At 36.0% G+C, this 25,723-nt stretch overlaps 2 protein-coding genes across 3 annotated transcripts in view; one reads left to right on the forward strand and one right to left on the reverse strand.

The window, feature by feature from the left end:
- Positions 1–411: 411 nt before the first annotated feature.
- Positions 412–7,204, reverse strand: LOC101888987 (uncharacterized). The gene is made up of 8 exons (XM_005177644.4): positions 6,957–7,204; positions 4,738–6,888; positions 3,157–4,679; positions 1,596–1,910; positions 1,366–1,541; positions 1,146–1,303; positions 930–1,088; positions 412–873 (listed from the first exon to the last, which is right to left on the reverse strand). Exons 1-8 carry the CDS (start codon positions 7,056–7,058, stop codon positions 640–642), a joined length of 4,818 nt encoding a protein of 1,605 aa, XP_005177701.2. The 5' UTR covers positions 7,059–7,204; the 3' UTR covers positions 412–639.
- Positions 7,205–8,659: 1,455 nt separating this feature from the next.
- Positions 8,660–25,723, forward strand: part of LOC101901129 (proton-coupled zinc antiporter SLC30A1) — a 33,095-nt gene continuing 16,031 nt past the window's right edge. Inside the window, exon 1 of one of the 2 annotated variants that reach the window (XM_020034700.2) lies at positions 8,660–8,778. The gene's annotated coding sequence lies outside the window, so the exon portion shown is untranslated. Of the gene's footprint in view, positions 9,028–25,723 lie in introns of both variants that reach the window. The other variant, XM_011298315.3, reaches the window with a different exon arrangement.

Consider the following 25,723-nt stretch of genomic DNA (forward strand, 5'->3'; position numbering starts at 1 on the left):
TCTAAGCTAATAGCAAGGTCTAGGTAGCTCATATGAATTACGCGTTCCATCCCTTTTAATGCTGCTGCAGTCAAGAGTCGTAACACTGGACATGTCCTATTATCTTTTTTATCTGCCGCTGTCATCCAAACCATCACAGAACTTTTTTTTAGCTCAGATGACCTCTTTTTGCAACTATTCCGTAAATTATTAGAATTGTCTTGTTTTTAAAGAATTATTGAATTCCAGTTTGAAATTATTAACGGCACCTGTAATTTCTCAATATCTGCTTGCGATTGGAAGTTCAAGTTGTTGATATATATGGTTCTCAAAATGTCCAACTACTCCATGATGTTACCATCTCTTCAGCTATTTTTGGCCTCTTTTGCAACAGGAATCAGGAATGCTGCGACAAAATCATATCACATACAATTGTACAATATGAATATAATTTTTTTATTACGAATAAATACATGTACAATTGCGACCAAAGCCTTGGATAATTCCTAGGAACTTGGCTTAAAAAACGTTCGTTTAACATAAAATAACAATTAAAAAATCACACGCTCACACATAAAATCTCAAATAAGCTACACATATGACGAGGACACGGCGAAGGAACAAAACTAAATAATGACTTGTTTGTTAAAGCAACTCCCTTTACATGCGCCTCTTGACAATAACACTATTGGCCAATTGTACAATACGATTAAAATCAGTCTTTGAATGGGCGCGCCAAAATTTACAACGGGCCCACATAACAGCTGGATAATTGGGACTTGAAATGCCATGGAATATACGGGCCACATTGCGCCCAGTGAAATTATTTTCCGGATACATGTTGATAAGGGCAATAACATCCGACTCTATGTCACCATCCGAGACATTTGATTCCTGAAAATGAAACGATTTGTTATAAAATTGACAACAATTAAAACAGACATAATTACCTCTACTTCCAATTTCAAATCTTTGGGATAATCATTGCGGAAATAGTCACGTATAATGGCCTTCAGCTGATCGGATCTGTCGTGTGAGAAGTTTTCACTGCAGCACGGCACATGACTGTTGTAGGCCACCGAAGATAAGCCTTGGAAAACATATTGCAACTGAAGTGGGGGGAAATTAGATTATTCCTTGGAAATTTATATACCTCAAACACATACCTGAATTAGCTGGGTCCTTTCCTGTTTCACACATCTATTATACAAAATATCCAAGGCATCATCAATTTCTTCGATTGTAAAGTCTCCGGGTGCCTTTAAACGGAAACCCAAATCATAGAAACTTACAGTTATGGGAGATCGTTTTGGATAGCCATTAACTTTGGGAAAGATAAACAATTTAACGAAATAATTTGAATCGAAATCCACAAAAACACCCTACCTTGCACCCATTCTAGATTTTTCAATTGATATTTCACCACACCACTGTTCCAACCAATTGCTGCTGCTATATCCACCACCGAGAATTCTATGATATTGGCATCTTCTTTAAAGTTGCCATTTTTAATTTCCAAGGCAATGGCCATGGCCAAGGGGGGACACTCCTTTGCTGCATGCCTACGGCAAATAAATTAGCTGACTTCTAAGGAATGTCTTCAATTTATAACTTACTTGAGGTACTTGGGTCCACCATAGGATATAATTTTGGCCTTAATATAGGCACTGCTGAGCACATGCATAGACCAACGATTGTCCAATTCCATGTAACACAGCAATGTCGAGATGTTTTCAGCTGGAATATCCAATGCCTCTACGGTCTGGTCAATGGAAAATCCAATTTCATGACCTGGACAAATGTGGTGGCGGGGTTTTGGTACATCGACATCTGTTTCACCATGCATATTGCCAAAATTCGAGGCATCCACATTGCCATCATCCGATTGGGAATTTTTTGAGGATGTTGCTAAAGGCTTTATGGGGACACCACTAGAAAATTAAAAAAAATGGAATTTAAAAAATAGAATTAAAAAAGATAAAAAACAGCTAAATCCAAATCTGAACCGATCTTGATAAAATTTGGAAGAGGTATTTCCGAGCTCTATAAGATATCTGGTACCAAACATAATTGTTATCGAGTGCATATTACGAATGTGAGGCACTTAAACACCAAATCGGATGAAACATATATATGGGAGCTATAGCTATATCTGAACCGATTTTCACCAAATTCGATGTTCTGGCTTCTAAACTGATGTGCTAAAATTCAGGACTTTTGGACAGATATTGACCATTTGGTGCACAATTAACCCGAAAACGGTTGAAGATATATGTGGGAGCTATATCCAAATCTGAACCGATTTTGATAAAATTTGGCAGAGGTATTTCTGGGCTGTATCTGATATCTGGTACCAAATATCATTCTTGTGCGGTTCATATTACGAATGTGGGGGACTTAAACACCAAATCGGATGAGACCTATATATGAGAGCTATAGCTGTATCTGAACCGATTTTCCCCGAATTCGATGTTCTTGCTTCTAAACTAAATTCTGTCGGATGTGCCAAAATTCTGGTCATTTAGACTGATATAAGCCATTAGGTGAACAAATAACCCGAAATCGGTTGAAGATATATATGGGAGCTATATCCAAATTTGAATCGATTTTGATAAAATTTGGCAGAGGTATTTCTGGGCTGTATCTGAAATCTGGTACCAAAGATCATTGTTGTGGAGTGCATATTATGAATGTGGGGGACTTAAACACCAAATCGTATGAAATTTATGTATGGGAGCTATAGGTATATCTGCACCGAATTTCACCATATGTAATGTAGTTGCTTCTAGACTGAATCTGGTCGGATGTGCCAAAATTCAGGTCAACTGGACTTATATTGGACATTTGGTGCACAATTAACCCGAAATCGGTTGAAGATATATATGGGGGCAATATCTAAATCTGATCCGATTATCACCAATTTCAATAGGGTTCGTCCTTAGGCCAAACAAATATTGTTTGGAAAATTTCATCTCAATCGGATAATAAATGCGAACTGCATTTTGTTCACAAGAATACATGGACAGACGGACTGACATGCATAAATCGACTCAGAAAGTGATTCTATGAAGATCCTCAAAAGTACGTATGGGTCTATCTCGCTTGCCACTATGTGTGGGGCATAAAAATCAACTATTGTCCGATCATTATAGTCTACATATCTTCGCTCATACTCACTCCTTAAGATTCTTATCACACGAACAAGGCACGAAAATTCTCTGCAACAATTTGCGTATAACATGACGATCCAATGAATTCGCATAGATATGACGCTTCAATTCGCTCTTGTCCCCACCATTGGCATCCAAAAACAAATGACAATGTGACTCTTTATTGTCGCGACCAGCACGACCCACCTCTTGGACATAACTTTCAAAGTTACGTGGCATATTATAGTGAATAACGGCTCTAATGTCGGGCTTATTAATACCCATACCAAAGGCAATGGTGGCCACAACAATACGCAACTCATTGTTCATAAAGGCATTTTGTATTGTCCGTCGTCGCGAGGCAGCCATACCGGCATGATACGGCTCCGCATGCCAATTGACACGTTTCCGTTTGTTTTTCTTTTCCGGCTCTGCAATTTTGCGATCCTGCAAACATGTACGCAAGAAACCCGCTACACGTTCACATTCATCTCGTCTGGTGCAGTAGATAATAATCGATTGACAGCTTTCGAAACGTTTACTTAGTAGCAATTGCAGTAGTGCCGTATCACGATTTTCATCCTTGGACACGGAAAGTATTAAATTGTCGGGCAATGGTATGTCGCTGATGATGCCCTTCTCACCATCCAATATACCCAAATGATTGATAATACTTAGACGTGTGGGCAAAGTGGCGGTGGCCGTGAGACCCAAAACACACTTTACCCCCAGATTTTTCTTCAATACCTTGCAGATCATCAAATAGCTGGGACGGAAATTATGACTCCATTGGGAGACACAATGGGCCTCATCGATACAGGCAAATGCAATTGGTGGTAATTGCCGCAAAATTGAACCAAATCCAGTAGATCGTTCCCCCGAGACCACGGCCTCTGGGGATACAAGCAGCACATCAATCTCCCCATCTGCAATGAGCTGCATAGTTTTCATTCTCTGCTGTGGTGTCTGATTCGTGTGCAAACAATGGGCCCTCAAAAAATGCGGCACCCCCGTGACCTGATCCTCCATCAGAGAGACCAAAGGTGAAATAACCAATGTAATGGCTTTCTTTTGTTTGGAAAACATATAGGCCGGCAATTGATAACACAGAGATTTACCACTGCCCGTGGATAGGGTGACCAATGTGGACATTCCCGAAAGTATACGCATAACTGCGCGATCCTGGCCCTTGCGAAAGTTTGTGTGGCCAAACATACGCAAGACTTCCAATACCTCGGGTGTGACTTCTTTGACACTACCATCAGGATTGAGATCATAAATGGGACTAACATCACCCATTTTAGCTGGTACATTTGCCGACGAGCCCGAGTCTGTTGCGTCATTTACATCCAGGCCAGCAGCCTTAAGAAATGATTCAGGAATTTTATGGCCAACATATTTTTTTATGGGTGAAATGTTTTTTTCCTTTGCATTGATGGCATTGTCCATATCAAAACCCTCCAATTCATCATCAGTCTCCATGAGAACGTCTTCAGCAGCAGGATCATTGTCCCCATCGTCATCGCTGTTTTCATCCGTGGCAACTTCTTCCTAAAAAATAAAGGCTATTATCACGGTCATTGAAAATATTTAAACAATGTTTACATACCTCCTCCCCATCACCTTCTGCATCACCACTGTCCTCCTCCGCAAGGCCATCGTTTTTATATATTGCCGCATTGGCTGCCTGTGGCAATTTGGATATATTTCTGCTATGTACCGCCAATGCCGATTGACTTGCCATACGTTCAGCTTCCTCCAATGTGGGAAACGGTGATGGATCTTCCTCCAGCTGAGCAGTCAAGGGCAGCAAGGAGTCCCCCTTAACTTTGCAATTTTGAGCAAAATGTCCAGCTTGACCACAGGTGAAACATTTCAATGTGCCACCATCACAGCCGCCCATATCCATATTGGGTCCCGTTAATGCAGCCACACGTTTCTTATCCTTCCACAACTTTTTCTTATATTTCGAATAGTTGATGGTCTTTTTGCCACGTACGAAAGTTTTCTTTTGTATATTGATCGTAACAAAGTTCTCATTTAGCTTGCCACTGGCTATCTTTTCTTCTAGCTTGCGCTTAGCTGCCGCTCTCTTTTCATCGGCCACGGTAACGGGTATTGGCTTATTACTAACACCACCTAAGGGAACCATTTTATTAATATATTCCTGAGCCAAGTGATCTGCTTTGTCTAGATCAGTTTGTTTGATACGTGGCACAGATGTGATATCACCACTTTCTAGGGCAAGAGCATATTTCAGGTCCACCGGATCAAGTGGAGTTTCCTCCTTCTCCAACTCCTCCTCCTGCTGCTGCTGCTTTAGTTGTTCTTTGGTAGCCTTCTTTGCCCCTCTGGTCTTGGCTGTAGCAGTTTTAGCTTTTGGTTTGGGTTTTTCTTTTGGTGATGACTTCTTGGGTTTCGCTGCGGTCTTGCGTTTAGCCACTGCTCGTTTTCGCCGGCTGACTTCTGGTTGTTTATACTCTTCATCCTCATCCGAGGCAGCATCAAAGTCTTCACCCTCATCAGAATGTTCTAAGGGTTCTGTAGTTCCTTGAGGTTTAATTTCATCCTTTACAATATCTGTGGTTTTTTTCTTGGGAGCCTCGGTCGGGGCTGTTACTTCCGCTTTTGGAGAGGTTGAGGGTACGATTCTTCTACGTTTTACAATATGTCGATATTCCGGGGGTTCAACTTCCTCCTCACTGTCTCCCACAACCGAATCCGAGTCTGAATCGTTAGAAACCTTTTTGTCAACTTTCCTATTTTTCTCGACGGGTTTTTCTTGGAAATGGGGTTTTTCATCTGCACAACCAATAACAGGCGGCGTTTCCAAGTTCTTCAATTGCGTTTTGTTTGGTTCGTCTTGACTGTCTGCCGTAGCAACAGTTGTTTGCAATTTACTAACATCAATATTAGATAATCCATAGATGCTTTTCCGTGGAGGAGTTGGTAAATTGTTGTTCTGCTCAATCTTTATTGTGCTTCTTCTGGTTTTGCCAGCAATTCCATTTTGCTGGGCATTTCGCTCAAGCCATCCTTCGTCTACTTGGGTTTTAATGTTGTCCCTGTTCTTGTCAACTGCCAAAAGGGGATTTGCATTGATATTATTCTGGGCCTGCTGCTCCTTGGCCTTTTGCAGTAAAATTGTTTCCAAATCAGGCAGGACATCTTTAGTAGAATTTAAAGTGTCACTTAACGTGGAGTTGTTGCTTCTTAACGAACTATCAAGATTTGATTTTGAAACTGATTTTCTGGGATTCCTTTTGGAGAAGGAAGAATTGTTCAAAAGCTTTGCACTAAAATTTGGCTTAAGACTCCGTCGAGGAGTATCTTTCTTTTCGTCTTTTAATTCAGGCTTTTCCGGTTTCATAGATACCTTTGCACCCCAAGCCTTTTTGTTTAAATCCAACTCTTCCACGGCCTCAAACTCCTTTAGCACACGGGGCTCATTAAAGACGGCTGAACCATTTGGTATTTCCTGGACATTGGAGAAACCGTTGCAGTTTTCATGGTTATCCACAGGTTGCGTGTCCACAATGGCACTTATATCCAAGGGCAACTTGGGTCCACCATTGATGCTTTCCTCCGTTAGGCTGACGTCGAGATCACCATTGGTTTGTGACATCTGTGACATTTCTAGAACATCAAAACCATCATCCGATAAAACATCGTTGAGGGTGTCTTCCAAAAACGATGTTTTCAATTTGTAGTACATTTTGTAAGAATCTCTTATCTCCTGAGAGGCTTCCCGGATATCATACTGAGAGAAATATATACAAAATTATTTAATACTGGAACAAAGTATTACCGTGAATATAGGTAACAAACCTTTGAAGGCACTCTTCCATGTTTCTTCTTGAAATCTTTTTCCCATAACTTTACTCTTAGCTTGTATTTCTGATATTTTTGCTTAAAGACAGGATCATCCATTGTTCTTCGATATAAGGCAATCAACAAATAGGCAGCATTTATTATTTTATTAAAATTAAATTTTTATATTTATCTGTGTGGGGTTTCAAAGTGATCTTTTGCGTTCAGTTCTGTTTTATGTTCCTCTCTTCACATCGTTCCTTAGTCAAATTATTTTCCGCCAAAACAAATGCTTCTTCTTGGTGCATGTACTTTGTGCTACGCCTAGCAAATTGATAACAAGAATAGAGCATGAATTGGGACTACACTTGTAAAAAGTTTGCCTGAAAGAAAGAAGGGTATCGTACCAACCATGGTTGAAGAATAAAAATGTTGAAGGAAAATTTATTTATATTTGTAAAAATTGTTGAAAAACACAAATTAGAATAACCTCCGAATCATATCGTATAAGAAAACATATAAAAATCTACCTATATTTGAAAAAAACATTTAAATTTTTTTGACATATCAATGCTCCCAAGCGTTGATGCATCCACCTGTATTCTTCTGCCATGGTACCATGACATAATTACAGAAGGTAAATACAATTTTTTTCTTTCAGTGCCCCCATTCTGTCAAACATTCACAATTTGTATATGTGTGCATTGTTTTCGATAAAAATTGAAATACTTTGAAACTATCATGGTACCATAGAGAGGTAATGCTAAGTTCACTTTGCACGTGATTCCTTGTTCCACCATTAATTAATCTACTTAATTCCCCACACAAAATTTGCTGAGCGAACAAAGATGTTTGTTCTTTGTTCCATTCAAATCACTCTCAGAACAAAGATGAAATGTGTGCATGGTAGAAGAATATAGGTAGACGCGTCGACACAGCTGCTGGGACAATGAACTGTCAAACCAATTGTGGAATTGAAAATGTTGAATGAAAAATTATTTAAATTTGTAAAAACTTTTGAAAAACGCGAATTATAGTAGGCTCCGAATGACGTAGTATAAGAAAACATATAAAAATCTACTTATATTTGAAAAAACATTTAAATTTTTTTTGACATATCAATGCTTCCAAGCGTTGATGCATCTACCTGTATTCTTCTGCCATGAATGTGTGTCATCCTTAACAAACAAGAATCAATACTTTTAAAAATGTTTGTATCGACAGAAAAATGTTTGACAAGTGTCTCTCCAGCAGTATTTAAAAATGGAAAAATACAAGAATATGTTCAAAATGTCATCATTTACACAAAAAGTTGAAAACATGAATGAAAATGGTAAAATTAATAATATAATAAATCTTTTGGAGAAAAATAATAATTTCTTCTATTCATATTAGTGAGAATTTCATGTATTTTTGTATAAACTCCCATTAAAACCAACAAACAAAATTTTTGAAAAAAAAAGAGATATTTTACTATGAATTAGCGAACAACATGATTAAAAGTGCAATGAGATCATAGCATTACATTCTTACAGTACTGGAACAGAGAAAATTCCACCGTATTCGAGAAATTAAATGGGGATCCCAGACGTACAAAATAACTCCCGTATGAACATGGTAATAATTGTGCGCACTGACATCATCGATAGTAGCTATCTATCGACTTCCTTTAAAAAAGAAACAAAATATCGATAGAACTATCAATTGTGTGTCAGACCAAATTTGATGTTTCATTTGGAATTATATTTTTTTAATATTAATAATTGGAAATTCGTGGCGGTCGGACGCGTTTTACGTTGTACTTGCTGAAAAAATACAACAAAAGAAGAAACGACGAAAGGTATTAATAAAAAAAATATTCGAGAAAATAAAAGTTAATTAAATATAACGAGAAAAAACCGCAAAGTTATGTGTTGTTACAAAACATAATGATAAGAAATGTGTAAAAGAGTTGAAAGCACGATATAAGTATGCGTTTAGTGTAAAATATATGTAATAAATAAATAAAAGAAATACCAAAGTATATACATATATTACAAAAGCCAAGTTGATAAACAAAATTTCTTCACAATAAAATAGCAAAAAAAAGGTAAATATTATTTGTGTGTGTGTGCGTTTTTGTGAATTAACAATGAGAAAAAGCAAGCAAATATAAATTCATGTGGATAAAAATGGCCTTAATGCCTTTGTAATAATATACCTACATTTTTTCCATCTTTCGGAGTTGAATTGGAGGTTAATTACCTTTCGGGCTTAACAAAAGTTCTGGATGATTACTACTCGTGTCGTCAGGTATTCATTTCATGTAGAAAAAGAAAAATGTGCAAAGAAATGAAGTTTCGTTTCGTGTGCTGTGTGGTCACTTGCTGTTTTTTTGTTTTGCACTCGGAACCATTATTAAGAATAATACTGAAGAATAATATTTTCTTAAACAAATATCCATTGTACTCCGCCTGCCGTTGACCACTCCCCGTTACTGTTGTTTTTGGGAAATACCTATATCTTGATTTTTTCGAGTCATACTCCTCTCATCGTCAACATTTCATTCTCTACATCCCCCCTCGCGACACCCCACCAACAGGTACATACATACCCGCCGTTCTGTTCTGTTCTCGTCTCGTTGACATCGTTACAGTGTATTTTGTATCGTTTCGTCGTCCCCCCCATCCACCATACGAACGAAACAGCTGATTGGCATTGTGGAATCAATCTTTTTGTTGTTGTTGTTATAAGCACATATACATACACGTTGCAGTGCTGCGACCATCATCATGCACACATATCGAAACGAAACGAAACAAATAGGTCGGTCGTTGTTGCATTTGTTAATAGAAAACCGTTAAATGTTATCGTTTAATTATTGAATAATTTAGATTTTAACCCCAGGGCAAACGTTTCTCCATTGAAAATAATTATTTTTGAACCAAAAAGAAGAAATTTGAGAACTTCACAATTGAATGACGACAATTAATTGGTTTGTTTTATCGGGCTCGACAACTTTTGCGTAAAAGGCCGCCAATGTGAATTGAGTAAGTTATGAATGGAGTTGAAGTAACAATGATTAAACTATTGAAATTGAAGATGAAGGGGCGATGAAACTTAAATCATTGATATATTTTTTGGAAAAGTCTAGTTTCCGGTCCGAAACTATGTTTTTTTTGGGAGACGGACCTAGGAACCCAGATTTTTGACCCGAAAGTCCCACGCCCGGATCCACTTACCCGATATAGACAATATAGGTATCATTTGAACATACCTATCCAACAAGTGTCTATGGGTGGAATGGGTTATTTATAAGCGGTTGGGAAGTTATGGTCAAATTATTTATTATTTGGACCCCATTTTTTATAAAATCCCCAAAAAGTCGAAAAAGGGACCATTATGGGGGTCAACAAAACGGATGGCAAATTATAGCTGATACTCTTACCTTTCCGAAATGCTACAATTTGTGCTAATACCTTTTCTGGTTCCCATATTGTCTATATCGGGTAAGTGAATCCTGGTCTAGTCCGGGTCTTGAACTCCACATTATTTGACATAGAACTTCAAAATTTGGCAGAACAATTTGTGTTGTGTCTAGGATGGTTGGTATTGAAAACAAGATAAGTCGGTCCACGGTTTGGTATAGCCGCCACATAACGGTACCTCCGGATATTCGGTATTTTGATTATTTTCCCCATATTTTCCCACGGATTTGTCTAAAAATGGGTATTTATGGGTCATAATGGGTTCTAGTTCCGTTGGCGAAACATTGTATGTATAGGTCCACGTTTTTTTTATAGCCCCCATGTAACGGTATCTCCAAATATTCCGGATACAGCCCACAATATTTGACGAAGGGCTGTATCCGGGTTTTGCAAAACGAGATATATCGGTCCACGTTTAGGTATAGCCGCCATATAATGTTACCTCCCGATATTCGGTATTTTGATGATTCTTGCAACATTTTTTACGGATTTGTTTTAAAAATTGGTATATGTAGTTCATAATGGGTTCTAACTCCTGTACCGAAACATTGCATGTATAGGTCCACGTTTTTGTATAGCCCCATGTAACGGTACCTCCAGATATTCGGTATTTTTATGATTTTTGCCACATTCTTCCGTGGATTTGCCTAAAAATTGGTAGTTGTAGTTCAGAATGTATCCCAAATCTGGTGCCAGAACAGTGAATATTTATGTCCTCGTTTTCCTATAGCGCACATATACCGATACCCATCGATATTCGGTATTTTGACAATATGTGTTTTGATTGCATGAAAGCTATGTTAATTGCTTCAAACAGGCTCTCATCAAAGAAGCGATCATGATATGGCACTTGGAAGCTGGTTGCAAGGCATCTGAGGCTATGTGACCGATGTAATCTGGAGAAAAAGAACCAGCGACCTTCTTAAAATTAACAGGATAAATACATTGACTGACCACTGCAGTATCAGATCTGAAAATTGGATAACAGACGTGTCGACTATTGTAGGCTAAGTGAGAATGAACAAAATGTAGGGACGATTGAACACATACTATGGAGATATTCCATCTTATTAAACAGGAGATATAGGCTATTTGGTAGGTGGGAGATAAAAACTGCAACGTTGTTCTCCCATCATCATCTATAGGATTGCTAAAAGCCTCTCCTTGTTATTCAAACCGTGAACATATTCCGGTCTAGATGCTCCTAATTTGGTAGCCAGCACTCACTTCCCAAACTACACAGAAGCGATAATCAATCGCATACTCGATCAAAGCGATCGTTATTTCACAGCGGAGGATACGAATCTGATTAACAGATTTATATGCACCCCTTCCCAAAATTCAAGCGGGCTTGGAATTTTTCTTGGATTTGTTTTCTTTTTTAATTTTTCTAAAAACGGCCAGTTCCCCATTTTCTTCCACTTGTGTTTGCTTGACTTGGGAAAAATTGCATTATTTGCTTCCACATAAAAACCGGTTTATTAAAAAAATCAGGCATTTGTCTTAGCTGACCGATAAGAGCGATAAAAATAAGATATAAATCCTCATTATCGTGTTAATGATGACATTCTTTAAACACCGATTACAAATAGGGTGTTGTTTGCATTTGTTTACTTGATTTGGCATGTCTGCTGCACACAGCAGCAGCAGGTATGAATGCAAACAGACAGCATTGCTGTTTATTGTTGGTGTTGTCATCGCCTTTGCTCGAACGAAAATTACCCAGGTAAAGTCAAGTCAAATCTTGTTTATTGTTCAGTGGGATTGACATTGTCTGTCGAATGTATCGTTTAATTGGAATGATTCATAATTGGTTTTTGATTTTCTTTTTTGTTAATGATTTTGAGTTTGGTACTTCCCTGTTTGTTTAAATATTAATGTGACTTTTTTAATTCTCTTGAAAGGGTGTAACATTTAAAAGAGTGTATAAGATTTTTTAATGAAAATACTTCCCACCAATCACATGTAAATATTTGAAAGTTTCTTACGCTTATTAGGTATTGTTTTCTTCCGCAGAATTCAATCATGTATTGTATTTTTATATCCGATGAATCATTCATAACTGAGGCATTTAACTGGAAACATAGAACCTTGTTAAGTGCTGCTATTAATCATTAAAACTATTATTTAACGATTGCATACCTCCCTTTTGCATTTGCAGTGATTGAGTTACGATAAAAATAGACATTTTTATACCCTCACCCATATGGCTAGAGAAGGCTTATTTGATACGGCCAAAACGTGCCTCATTGAAATAACGGTTTTAGACCGTAGGTCTCTTTGGATTAAATCCGTTTCAAGACATTTGGAGTCGATCTAGCTACTTGGTACATCGTAATATTATTGTCAAACTAAGATCGAGTTCGGAGATGGACAATATCGATCCACTACTTCTGGTACCTCCTACAAAATGTCCCCCTTTTCAAAGAAAATAATTTACTGCCCAGAAAGAGAAAGGATAACCTGATTTTGCTCCAACTTTGCATATCCTAATATATGCATCACTGCTAGGACAGGTGCGAAAATGGACAATATCGGTGTACTCCATTAAGTACCTCCCCCACAAAGGGTCGAAATTTTCAAAGAAAATATTTTACTGCACAGAAGAAGAAAGCATACTCCTATTCCGCTTTCACTTCATCAAGTACCTCCCCCATAAAGGGTCAACATTTTTAATAAAAATAACTCTTATAAAATGTGATGTAAGTGTCCGATTGTCTTCAAATTACACACATCTCATTATTTCTATTAACAAAAGATCTGCTGCGAAGATGGAATATATCGGTCCACTGGTACCTCCCCCACAAAGGGTCAAAATTTTGATTATCAATAAAGCTCATAAAATGAGAAATTAACATCCGATTCCATTCCTACTTAGCACATCGCAATATTTCCATCAACACAAGATCTGTTATAAAGATGCTAGAGATCGGACTACTCCTTCTGGTACCTCCCCACACAAAGGTTTAACATTTTGAATAACCAAAACGATTATAAAATCCAAAATGAGAATCCGGTTATCTTTTAATTTCACACATCACAATATTTTTATTAACCAAAGGTCTGGTGTGAAGATGGGATATAAAGGTCCACTGCTTCTGGTACCTCCCCCACAAAGGCCAAATTGTCAATTAAGCTCATACAACGCGAAATTAATATCCGATTCCACTCAGACTTGGTACATCTCAATATTTTCATCAACACAAGATCTTTTATAGAGGTGCTAGAGATAGGACCATTCCTTCAGGTAAGTCCCCCACTAAGGGTTAACATTTTGAATAACCAAAACGATCATAAAATGCTAAATAAGCATCCAGTTCTTTTCAAATTTCACACATCCCATTATTTCTACTAATACAAGATATGCTGTGAAGATGGAATATATAGGTCCACTCTTTCTGGTACCTCCCCCTCAAAGGGTCAAAATATCCATGATGCTTATAAAAGACAAAATTCCACTCCGATTCCACTCAAACTTGGTATCCGATTCCACTCAAACTTGGTACATCTCAATATTTTTATTAACACAAGATCTGTTATAAAAATGGTGGAGATCGGACCATTCTTTCTGGTACCTCCCCCACATTAGGTACAAGATTTTTGAAAAATAAAAGGCTCAAAGAAAGCGAGATAAGCATCCAACTCTCTTCTAATTTCACGCATTCAAATATTTTTTGCTAAAGCAAGATATGTTGTGAAGATGATATACACTGGTGGCCAAAACTAAAGCAACTGAAATTACAAGGAGAATGAATGCCCTGTAACTTTTTCAAAAATTAAGAAAATGAGAAAGTTTTTCTTGTTTTAAATTAGGTACTTTATTCACTTTTTAAAAACCTAAAACATAAAACCAAAATTCATTTTTATTTTGGCTTGGACAAAACAAAAGCAACTCTGTTGTACATTCATATAACCGCTGCAATTTCAGTGGTTTTTACTGTGATATTTATCGCTTTTTGCTTCCTTCGACAATTGTGCTTGTCATAAATCCTTTTTGAGAAGTTTTTTACAACAGTATGTGTTTTTCTTTTCGTTTTTTAAGTACTGCCAAAAAAAATTTTAAAATGGCTAGAAGCAAATACTGTACCTGAATAAAACAGCAAATTATCAGTGATTATCAAAACAACATATCACAGAAAATGATTTCCGAGAAATATTTCATAAATATTTATGTGATTTCATAATTATGTCTGTGCACTAAGTCGGTTTTTTGAAACTGGATCAGTAGTAACAGTCCATAACGGATGAAGGCCGTGAAGAACTTCAGCCCATACTGATCCACAAATTGTGAGAGAAATAAAAAACAACTATTTAAGAGTTCAACAGGATTGGTGAGAGAGCAATCATTGGATATAAGCTCGAGATCAGTGCGTAGACGAGTAGTGGCAGCTGGTCTGCGTGCCCGTAAGACATCAAAAAACCATTTATATCTGAAAAAATCAAAAAGGCTTTCGGAAACGATAATATTAAGTGGAATCAAGCTCAATGGAAAAAACATTATTTCTGGGATGAGTCTACGTTTAATATTAAAGGCTCAGACGTGAAAAATTTTACGGTGAGAAGACCAAAAAATGAAGGACTCAAGCCGCAGTGTTGCAAAGGTACAGTGAAGCATGGGGGAGGGTCAAAAATGGCGTGGCGCTATTTTTCTTTCTATGGACTTGGGTCTATCCATAAAATAAAGGAAGTTGTGGATCCGTTTGTTTACAAAGATGTGTTGGACATCACGTTGTTCCCTTACGCTGAGTAAAATATTGGGCCGATTTGTGTGTTTCAGCATGACAATGATCCCAAACTTGTATCAAAACTTGTCAAATATTGGTTGCGGGAGTCAAAAATTCATGTTTTGTTATGGCCGGCACAATCACCTGACCTAAACTCCTTAGAAAGCCTTTGGAGTATCGTAGATAGGAAGATCAAGAGAGATTCGGAAATAAATAAGCACAACATTTTCTAAAGAATTCGGGGTGCCTGGGAAAGCACACCCAAGGATCAAATTGAGCGTGTTATAGATTCAATGCCTCGTAGGTGTGCAGCTGCTATCAAAAATAATGGTTATGCTATCGACTACTAGCCAAAATTTAATTATTTTAATATAAAAAATCAAAAGTTGCTTTAGTTTTGACCAAGCAAAAATTGGGTCATTTTAGTTTTCCACATATTATTTTTCGTTCAAACTTATTTTTGTATTTTTATTTTAGTTTCTTGAAAGTGAATTAAACCCCTCATTTAAAACTGGAAAAATAATTACGATTTGTTCATTTTTGTAAAAGTTACAGGACATTTATTGTCTTTGCGATTTAAGTTGCTTTAGTTTTGGCCACCAGTGTATATCTGCCAACACCTTCTGGTACCACACCCACAAAGGGTCACAATTTCCAATATTTATAACTGTCATAACTTGCAAAAAAGTCAGCGATTCTTTACGACTTCCTATATGTAAATATTTCTCTTGATCCGAAATCTGAATTAAATATGTAATTTATCGGAATTTATGATCTCGCATAAAATTGGATATAAATGTTCGATTTCCTTCAAATTTCCAACATAACAATATTTCTTATCTGTTTTAGATGAATTAGGAAAATGGTATACTTCGGTCTGCTATTTTTGGTACCACGCGCATTTTTCCATATTTTATCATATCTTTTATAAAGTATAGGAAGTAGTCGATATAGTCCAAATCTGGCACGTTGTAATATTTATACCAGTCTTAGGACAGATACGAATTGGTCAATGTTGAGCAACTGCTTCGATATAAATCCGACTGATACTATTTTACTTGTTAAATTTAAATTCTACCACAATATATTTGGTTATAAACTTGGAGGGATGCAATTAAAGAACGAACACATTTATACCCTTAGAATATGAAGGACCACTACTCAATGGAGTAAACCGCATTATAAGTTACAGACACATTTTAGCTGTTGCTAGGCTAGGAATTTAGTTTGATATAAGTGAATAAATGAAATCAGAAAGTGACCTTAGGATGATGATCAAAAGTAATATTCAACTTTAATCCCTTTATTGTTGTTTTTATAAAAACAACGTTTGTTTATTAGTGGAGAACGATGGTAATGTTTACCAGGGGGTAAGGCAGGGAATACCTAGGTTTCGGAAAGAGCCACCAATCCTCATCAGTGCCCTTGTTTTTTGTCTTGTCTCTCCCCAGAAGTTATTTTAAAAATAACTTCTATGACAAAAAAAAACATTTTTTACCCAAGTGACGAGATCGTAATCTCAATAGAATTTTGCAACAACAAAATACTATGGTATCCCGAACAAACAAGCCAAACACTGTTCTGGTAATATTCAACCTATATTTTCCCCCTGGCCATATTCCGAACACTTGCCCACACCGTACAGTGAAGGGTATAAATACTCTATTTACCTGTCTCACGACATTATAGGCACTAACTACATTTGTAGTATATAAATACCTATGTACAATACAATATTAAAATCCAAAAAAATAATCGAAACAATATTGAAAAAGTGTGGAGTGGGATGGGATTGGGAGGTTGTGCTGGCAGGTTAATTTTATATATTGGTTAAATAAAATATTCACATCACGCATTGACGGCTTAAAAATGTTTTTTGTTGAAATGTTAAACGAGACAGTAGTTGTTAATAAAACAGCACACTCGTATACTGAATATTTGCATTATTGTTGTATTTTTTTTGTTAATTTCAATCAAAGTATACGAATTCAAAAAAAAAAAAAACTTGGGGGTTTTGGGTGAGGTAAACTTTTAAGCCCTCACAACAATAACAACTTTCCGCATACGTAGCCACAAAATTACAAAACTTATATTGCAATAATTACACGGAGAGAAAAACGACAGAATAGAATTGAATTCAGTTGTCAGTGAACATAACCCCCTAAAACATTTGGAACTTTGAAGTTAACATGACGATTTTGTGGATCAAATTATGTCGGCGGCATCTTCAATTAGCTGAGTACTGTCAAGAAATAATTTTCAATACACTACTAGAATTTTAATTGACAGCTGTCATTTAGTGTGGAGAGGGCATGTAAAGGCTTTAATTAAAACCAGTTAAAATTTTCAAACAAAATATAAGTCAAATGTGAAAGACCCAATGTTCGTTTTTTGAAGTGGATGACATATTTTCGGGCCTTATCAAGGTGAAATTTTTCTTGGAATACATTTTCTGGGTAATCTTTAAAATTATCAAAACTCTGAAACACACGTGCGAGACATGTTATAAGGGAGTCCGTTGGGTGGGCTTTGAAGGTATTTAAAAGATTTAGAGGATCATGTGGTATGTTGTCATTGCCCCAGATTGGTTTGGAATGCTATTTAGTCGAAACATAATATTCACATAAAAATGTGTTAATAAATACTACAAAATATTAAAAAAAATAAGTAAATGCCTTGAGTTATGTTTATTCAAACTGTTGACCCTTTATGGGAGAGGTTCCGAAGCAATGCCAATAGTGACCAATTCGTATCTGACCTAAGACTGATGTAAATATTACCAAGTGCCAGATATGGACTATATCAACTACTTCCCACACTTTATATGAGATATGTGCGAAGTTTTGGAAAATGTGGAAATATGCGTGAGGTGACAGTTAAAAACACTGCAACAAAGTTAAACGCCATCATTTTAATTTTTTTTTAAATTTCATTGAATGAAAGCAAAAAATGTCGAAAATACTATCAAATTTTATAATAATTTTAGATTTGTTCGAATTGGTAACCTTTGGCACGAATTGTGGCCTTCAAACGGCCAATGAAACCGTCACACGCTTCCCGAATGTTGCTCTGCGGTATTTTGGCCCATTTCCGGCGAAGCGCTTGCTTGAGGTGATCGACACTTTAGTATTTTCTAGTGGCAATCTTGCTTTCCAAAATACTCCAGACACAATGGTCCAACGGATTGGTATCCGGAGATTTTGTTGGCCATTGTGCGCTGGAAATGAAGCGAGGAACCTCATAGCCATTGTAACCATTCTTGAGTGGCGCGCGTGCTAATTGCGAGTCCTGTTGGATTGTCCAAGATCTGCGGCCAAAATGTTTGCGTGCCCTAGGCTTTAATACACCCTCCAGATGCCATGGTTGATTAATACGAGCGGAGAGCGACCATCGGCTGTTATGGCGGCCCACACCAACACAATGGCCGGCGCTTGAGTTCTGGTGGCCAACCGAAGGTGCACATTTAAAGCTGATCTTTTAGGAAAGTAAACACGATCATTTTGTTTGTTTACAAACTGCTGGACAACGAATGTTTTTTCATCGGAGACGGCGAAAACCAAATTCGGCAGTTCACCACTTTCGGGCAAGAGAAGCAACTCTTTAGCTCTTTTGAGTCTATTTTCTTTCCGTTACGGTGTAAGTTCTTGTACTTTTTGGAATTTCAATGGCTTAACCCCGAACTTATTCTTCAATATTTAACGAATGGAATATTGCGATATGTTCAGCTCACGAGCCAATTTCGGTCACTGCGACGCGGGTTTCAACCAAGTCGCTTCTTTTTCTTTTCCAACCATTTCCGCTGATGTTGCTGTTTTCTTCCGTCCACTTTCTTGACGTGGGGCTACACTACCAGTATCACGACGATAACGAGCGATGGTAAGAGACACAAAAGATTAATTCACATTTAAATGCTGAAGTGCCCTAACGATAGCCACTTGTGGTTTTCCAGCCAATTATAAAGAAATTATACTATCACGCCTGAATTCCATCGCGAATAACTTTTTCTTTTCTGGAAAATTCTCACCAAAATGCTTTTCTACGCTTGTAAACAATATAATGACCTATCACTGGAATAATTGTAACAGCTGTCGGACGAGAGGCTTAGAAATGATAACAGTCTGAAGTTGGTTGCAGTTTTTTTCATCTCACCCTGTAGTTCCTAGGAAATGAAATTCTGAAGATAAGACTTTCTTTCTTTCTTTCTGAAGTACCAGTATTCGTACTGTTAGATTCAGACCTCCATCCATTAGTCGGCAAACCCGTCTCATACTTTTTAATTTTGTATCCCTTTTTTGAATGGAAAATATTTAATCGCTATTTTTGGGCGGGAAAAGCTCTATGCTTGCAGCAACTGACATTTGTCAATTTAAGAACTTAAACCTAACCCACCTTCCCGACAAATGTCATATAACAGTTAAATGGAGAGAAAAATCGCCTGGTAACAACATCAAAGCTGTCATATTGAACTATAAAGTGTGTTTCTGATTTGAAATGAAGATCTGCCTTCTGTTGATGAAACGTGATAAGATATGCATAAAATTTTCACTTAGAAAATACCTTGTCAAGATAACGAAAGTTTTTTTATTTCGAAGATTTTCTAATCATTCCCAATCGAAAAGTGTGAGGACAATGTCATGTCCAAACTACCTATTTGAGAAGAGACGTCATGAATAATATTGTCAACGACCTCTCATAGCTTTTGCTGTAGCTGATGGTTGTTGTGCGACCAATTTTATTTATGGATGACTAACTGACTGGTGGTTGGTTGTCGACGCGGTAGCTTATGGCGTCGTGGTATTGAAATGAAATTCCAAAGAGTAGGGATTTATCAATGACTGGGTTGTTTTGTTCTCCAGCAGAGAATATTTTTAATTATTTCAGCAAAAACTTGGCTAACTTGATTTAATTCTTTATTAATTCGAATTTTAACCCAATTCTACGTGTGTGTGTTTTTTTCCTAAGAGGCACATGGGCATATAAAATACATATTTTTTTTTATCACAAGTGGAAAATTTCCGATAAGAATATTTGCTATGCAGTCTGCTGGTTATAATTTCAATACTTTGTTAATATTTTAATTTCCAGGTAATTTCGAAAACTTAATAACGTTTCAAATTAATTTTTGTCCCCTTTTTTGCCTCCCTCTCCTGATATAGACAATTTTTATACCCTCAGCCATATGGATAGACAGGGAATATATCATTTGATACTGCCAAAATGTGCCTCATCGAAATAACGAGGTTAGACTCTAGGTCTCTTTGAGACAAAATCCGTTACAGGACATTTGGAGTCGATCTAGCGATGTTCGTCCGTCTGTCTGGCTGGTGCGCACGATAACTCTCGATGTTCGTCCGTCTGTCTGGCTGGTGCGAACGATAACTCTCGAAGGGGGTATCCGATTTTGTTCAAACTTGGTACATCGTAATATTATTATGAAACTTACATCGTGTTCGGAGATGGGTAATATCGGTCCACCCCTTCTGGTACCTCTCCCAGAAAGGTCGAAATTTTCAAAACATATTTTTTTGCACAGAAAGAGATACGATTATCCTATTTTGCTCCAACTTTGCAAATCCTAATATTTCTATCACTGCTACGTCAGGTGCGAAAATGGACAATAGCGGTCTACGCCATCAAGTACCTCTCCCACAAAAAGTCAAAATTTTGAATAACTACAACTCTTATAAAATGTGATGTAAGAGTCCGACTGTCTTCAAATTTCACACATCCCAATATTTATATTAACCCAAGGTCTGTTGTTAAGATGGACAAAATCGGTCCACTCCTTCTTTTACCTCTCCCACCAATGTTCGAAATTTTCAAAAATAAATAAAATAAAATAATTTTTTTTCTGCACAGAAAGATAAGCAATAATCCGATATCACTCCAACTTGGCAAATCCTAATATTTGCGTCAGTTCTACGTCAGGTGAAAAAATGGATAATATCGGTCCATCCCCACAAAGGGTACAAGTTTTGAATAATTATAAGTCAAATAAAATGTGATGTAAGAGTCCGATTGTCTTTAAATTTCACACATCCCAATATTTTTATTAACTCCAGATCTGGTGTTAAGATGGAATATATCGGTTCACTCCTTCTGGTACCTCCCCCACAAGGGTCACAAGTTTGAATATCTATAAGGCTCATAAAACACGAAATTAACATCCGATTCCATTCAGACATAGCACACAGCTCAATATTTCCATCAACACAAGATCTGTTATAAAGATGGTATAGATCGGACGCTTTCTTTTGGTAGCTCCCCCACAGAGGGTCAAAGTTTTGAATAACCAAAACGATCACAAAATGCAAAATAAGCATCCGATTCTCTACAAATTACACACATCACAATATTTTGATTAAGCTAAGGTCTGGTGTGAAATTGGGATATATCGGTCCACTCCTTCTGGTATCTCCCCCACAAAGGTTCAAAATTTTGAATTGTCCATGAAGCTCATAAAACACGAAATTAACATCCGATTCCATTCAGACATAGCACAACTCAATATTTCCATCAACATAAGATCTGTTATCAGGATGGTAGAGATCGGATTATTCCTTCTGGTACCTCCGCCACAAAGGGTCAACATTTTGAATAACCAAAACGATCATAAAAGCCGGAATAAGCATCTGATTCTCTTCAAATATATTTTGATAAAGCCAAGGTCTGGTGTGAAATTGGGATATATCGGTCAACTCCTTCTGGTACCTCTCCCACAAAGGGTAAAAATTTTGAATTGTCCATGAAGCTCAGACTTGATACATATCAATATTTCCATAAACACAAAATCTGTTATAAAGATGGTATAGATCGGACCATTTCTTCTAGCACCAATTTTCACTTCTATATGCCATTACTTGCGAAACATGTCGGTGATTCTTTACTACTTGCTATATCTAAATATTTCTCTATACCAGAAATCTGATATGAACACGGAATTTATCGAGATTTATGATTTGGCATAAAATTGGATATAAATGTTCGATTTCCTTCAAATTTTGCACATATCAATATTTTTATCTGTATTAGATGTAGTATGAAAATGGAATACTTCGGGCCACTTTACCTGTTACCTTACGCATATTTTCCACATTCTCCAAAAATTTGCACATATCTCATATAAAGTATAAGAAGTAGTTGATATAGTCCAAATCTGGCACGTTGTAATATTTTTATCAGTCTTACATCAGATACGAATTGGGCAATAGTGTCCAACTGCTTGGGAACCTCCCCCATAAAGGGTCAACAGTTTGAATAATCATTGGTCTGTTCCAGAACTGAAAGAATGTAAACATTTTTACTATGACAACCGATTTTCCCTTCAATTCAAAAATAGTAGATTCTTGCAGGTTCTGGAACAGAGCACATAACACAAGGCTGGGGTTATACATCTGTCGGCAAAACCGACTGATGCTATGTTACTTGTTTTTATATATTTTAAGTGAGCTTATTTTATACAGCAAAAATTGCCAACTTTAAAGAAGCTGAAGATGATCTTCAAAATATTTTTCAAAAGTCATGAAAATTCTCGTTATCGAAGAAGATCATCTGAAATAGCTTAATAAATCCTCTGTTGTAAAATTAATAAAAAAATCATAATTAATACAAAAGTTAAATATATAAAATATAAAATATATAATATATATATATATATATATAATATAATATAATATAATATAATATAATTAATATAATATAATATAATATATATAATATAATATAATATAATATAATATAATATAATATAATATAATATAATATAATATAATATAATATAATATAATATAATATAATATAATATAATATAATATAATATAATATAATATAATTAATATAATATAATATAATATAATATAATATAATATAATATAATATAATATAATATAATATAATATAATATAATATAATATAATATAATATAATATAATATAATATATAATATAATATAATATAATATAATATAATATATATATAATAATATAATAATATAATATAATAATATAAAATAATTAAAATAAAATAAATAAATTAAAATAAAAAATAAATAATAATTAAAATAATTAAAAAATTAATAATAATAATAAATTAATAAAAAAAAATAAAAAAGGTAACAATTAAAAAATTAATAACAAATGTGTTGATTTTGAATACGCATACGTACGTAAAAATAGATGAACAAAAAATCTATTTATACCCCTACGTTAATGTAGCTATATACATACTTCTTCAAAATCAAGACATTTCCTCTTAGAAATATACCTATTTCTAGTTCTACCTAAATGCATTTAACATTTATTTCCATTTCCTCTGTTACAAAACGAGAAAAAAAAACCTCTGAAATGTTCATGGGTATGTTGCCTTTTTTATAAATATATATGTATATATACATGTTCATATGTATGTATCTGATGAATATTTCCAATAGACAGGCAGGCAGGCAGAAAAAACTCATACCATTCTATGCACGTGTTTAACCTTCAATGCCACCATCGCCAACATTAATTGATTTGAAATTGTCGTTGTCGTTGTCGATTACAAATATGTGACGTTCGGTGTTCGCTAGAGAGCTGGCATGTATGTTCCTTCTTATAAAATATGGTTAAAATAAATATTGTTGCTACAATTTGTTATTACTGTTGTATATAAATGGACACACAATGTGTGTATAGCCAATTATAATACAAGGTGGCATCTAATACTGACATCGTCAGCACCACCACTCCCGCCACCATCACTCCGTTGGACGGCGATAACGAACGACGACACTGTTAGTAATGTATCAAAAAATAATGAATGCAAAATTCGATCAATAACCTTAAACTTAATAGTTTAGACAGACGAGTTGTTTGTGTGAAACAATGTATGTAGCCTATATTCAACATTTGAAAAAAGCGTCAATATCGGGAGCGGGAGGTAAAAACGGGACAAAAATTGATTTGAGGCGTTATTACGTTTTCGAAATTAGCTGGAATTTCAAATATCAACAATGTATTGAAATTATAACCAACAGACGGCATAGCAAATATTCTTAGCGGAAATTTTCCACTTGTGATAAAAACAAGTTAAATAATATCAGTCGTCAACACATGTATGCCCCCAGCCTTGAATTGTGATTATTCAAACTATTAACCCTTTTTGTGGGGGAGGTTCCGAAGCAGTTGGCCAATATTGGCCAAATCCTATCTGACCTAAGACTGATAAAAATATAACAACGTGACAGATTTGGACTATAACGACTACTTCCCATACTTTATAGGAGATATGCGAATATTTTGGGAAAATCTGGAAATATGCGTGAGACAACAGATGTATCGAACCGAAGTATTCCAGTTTCATACACCATCTAATACAGATAAAAATATTGATATGTGCAAAATTTTAAGGAAATCGAACATTTATATTCAATTTTATGCGAAATTTCGATAAGCTACCTATTCATATCAGATTTCTGGTTAAGAGAAATATTTAGTTATAGCAAATTGTAAAGAATGGCCGACTTGTTTCACAAATTATGACAAATAAAAGTATTTTAAATTGTGAGGTATCAGAAGGAGTTGGCAGATACATGATATCTTCACAACAGATCTTGCTTTAGCAAAAATATTTGGATGTGTGAAATTTGAAGAGATTTTGATGCTTATATCGCTTCTTTTGAACGTTTAGCGATTTGTTTTTAGAAATAATGAGATTTGTGTGATTTGAAGAGAATCGGATTCTTATTTCGGATTTTATGTTCGTTTCGTACCAGAAGGAATGGTCCGATCTCTTCAATTTTTATAACAGATCTTGTGCCGATAGAAAAATTGAGATGTGCTAAGTTCGAATGGGATTTGGATGTTAACTTCGTGTTTTATGAACTTCATGGATATTCAAAATTTGTGACCCTTTGTGGCGGAGGTACCAGATGGAGTGAATCCATTCCGTCTTCACCGCAGATCTTGGGTTAGAAGAAATAATGGGATGTGTGAAATGTGAAGAGAACCGGATGCTTATTTCGGATTTTATGTTCGTTTTTGTTGTTTTAATCTTTGACCTTTTGTGGGGGAGGTACCAGAAGGAATGGTCGTATCTCTACCATGTTATGAACAGATCTTGTGTTGATGGAAATATTGAGATGTACCAAGTCTGAATTGAATCGAATGTTAATTTGGCGATTTAAGAGCTTCTTGAATTTTTAAAATTTTAACCCTTTGTGGGAGAGGTGCCAGAAGGAGTGGACCGATTTATTCAATTTTCATACCAGTCCTTGGGTTAATGAAAATATTGTGATTTGTGTAATTTGAAGAGAACCGGATGCTTATTTCAGAGTTTATTATCGTTTTGGTTATTCAAAATTTTAACCCTTTGTACCTCCCATAAGGAATGGTCCGATATCTATCATCTTTATAACAGATATTGTGTTGATGGAAATATTTAGATGTACCAAGTCTGAAAGGAATCGGATGTTAATATTGCGTTTTATGAGCTCCATGGATATTCAAAATGTTGACTCTTTGTCGGGGAGGTACCACAAGGAGTGGACCGATACATTCCATCCTCACACTAGACCGTGGTTTAATGAAAATATTGTGATATGTGTAATTTGAAGACA

Source organism: Musca domestica, unplaced genomic scaffold (genome assembly GCF_030504385.1).
Source record: "Musca domestica strain aabys unplaced genomic scaffold, Musca_domestica.polishedcontigs.V.1.1 15, whole genome shotgun sequence".
In the NCBI taxonomy this organism is placed as follows: Eukaryota; Metazoa; Arthropoda; class Insecta; order Diptera; family Muscidae; genus Musca; species Musca domestica.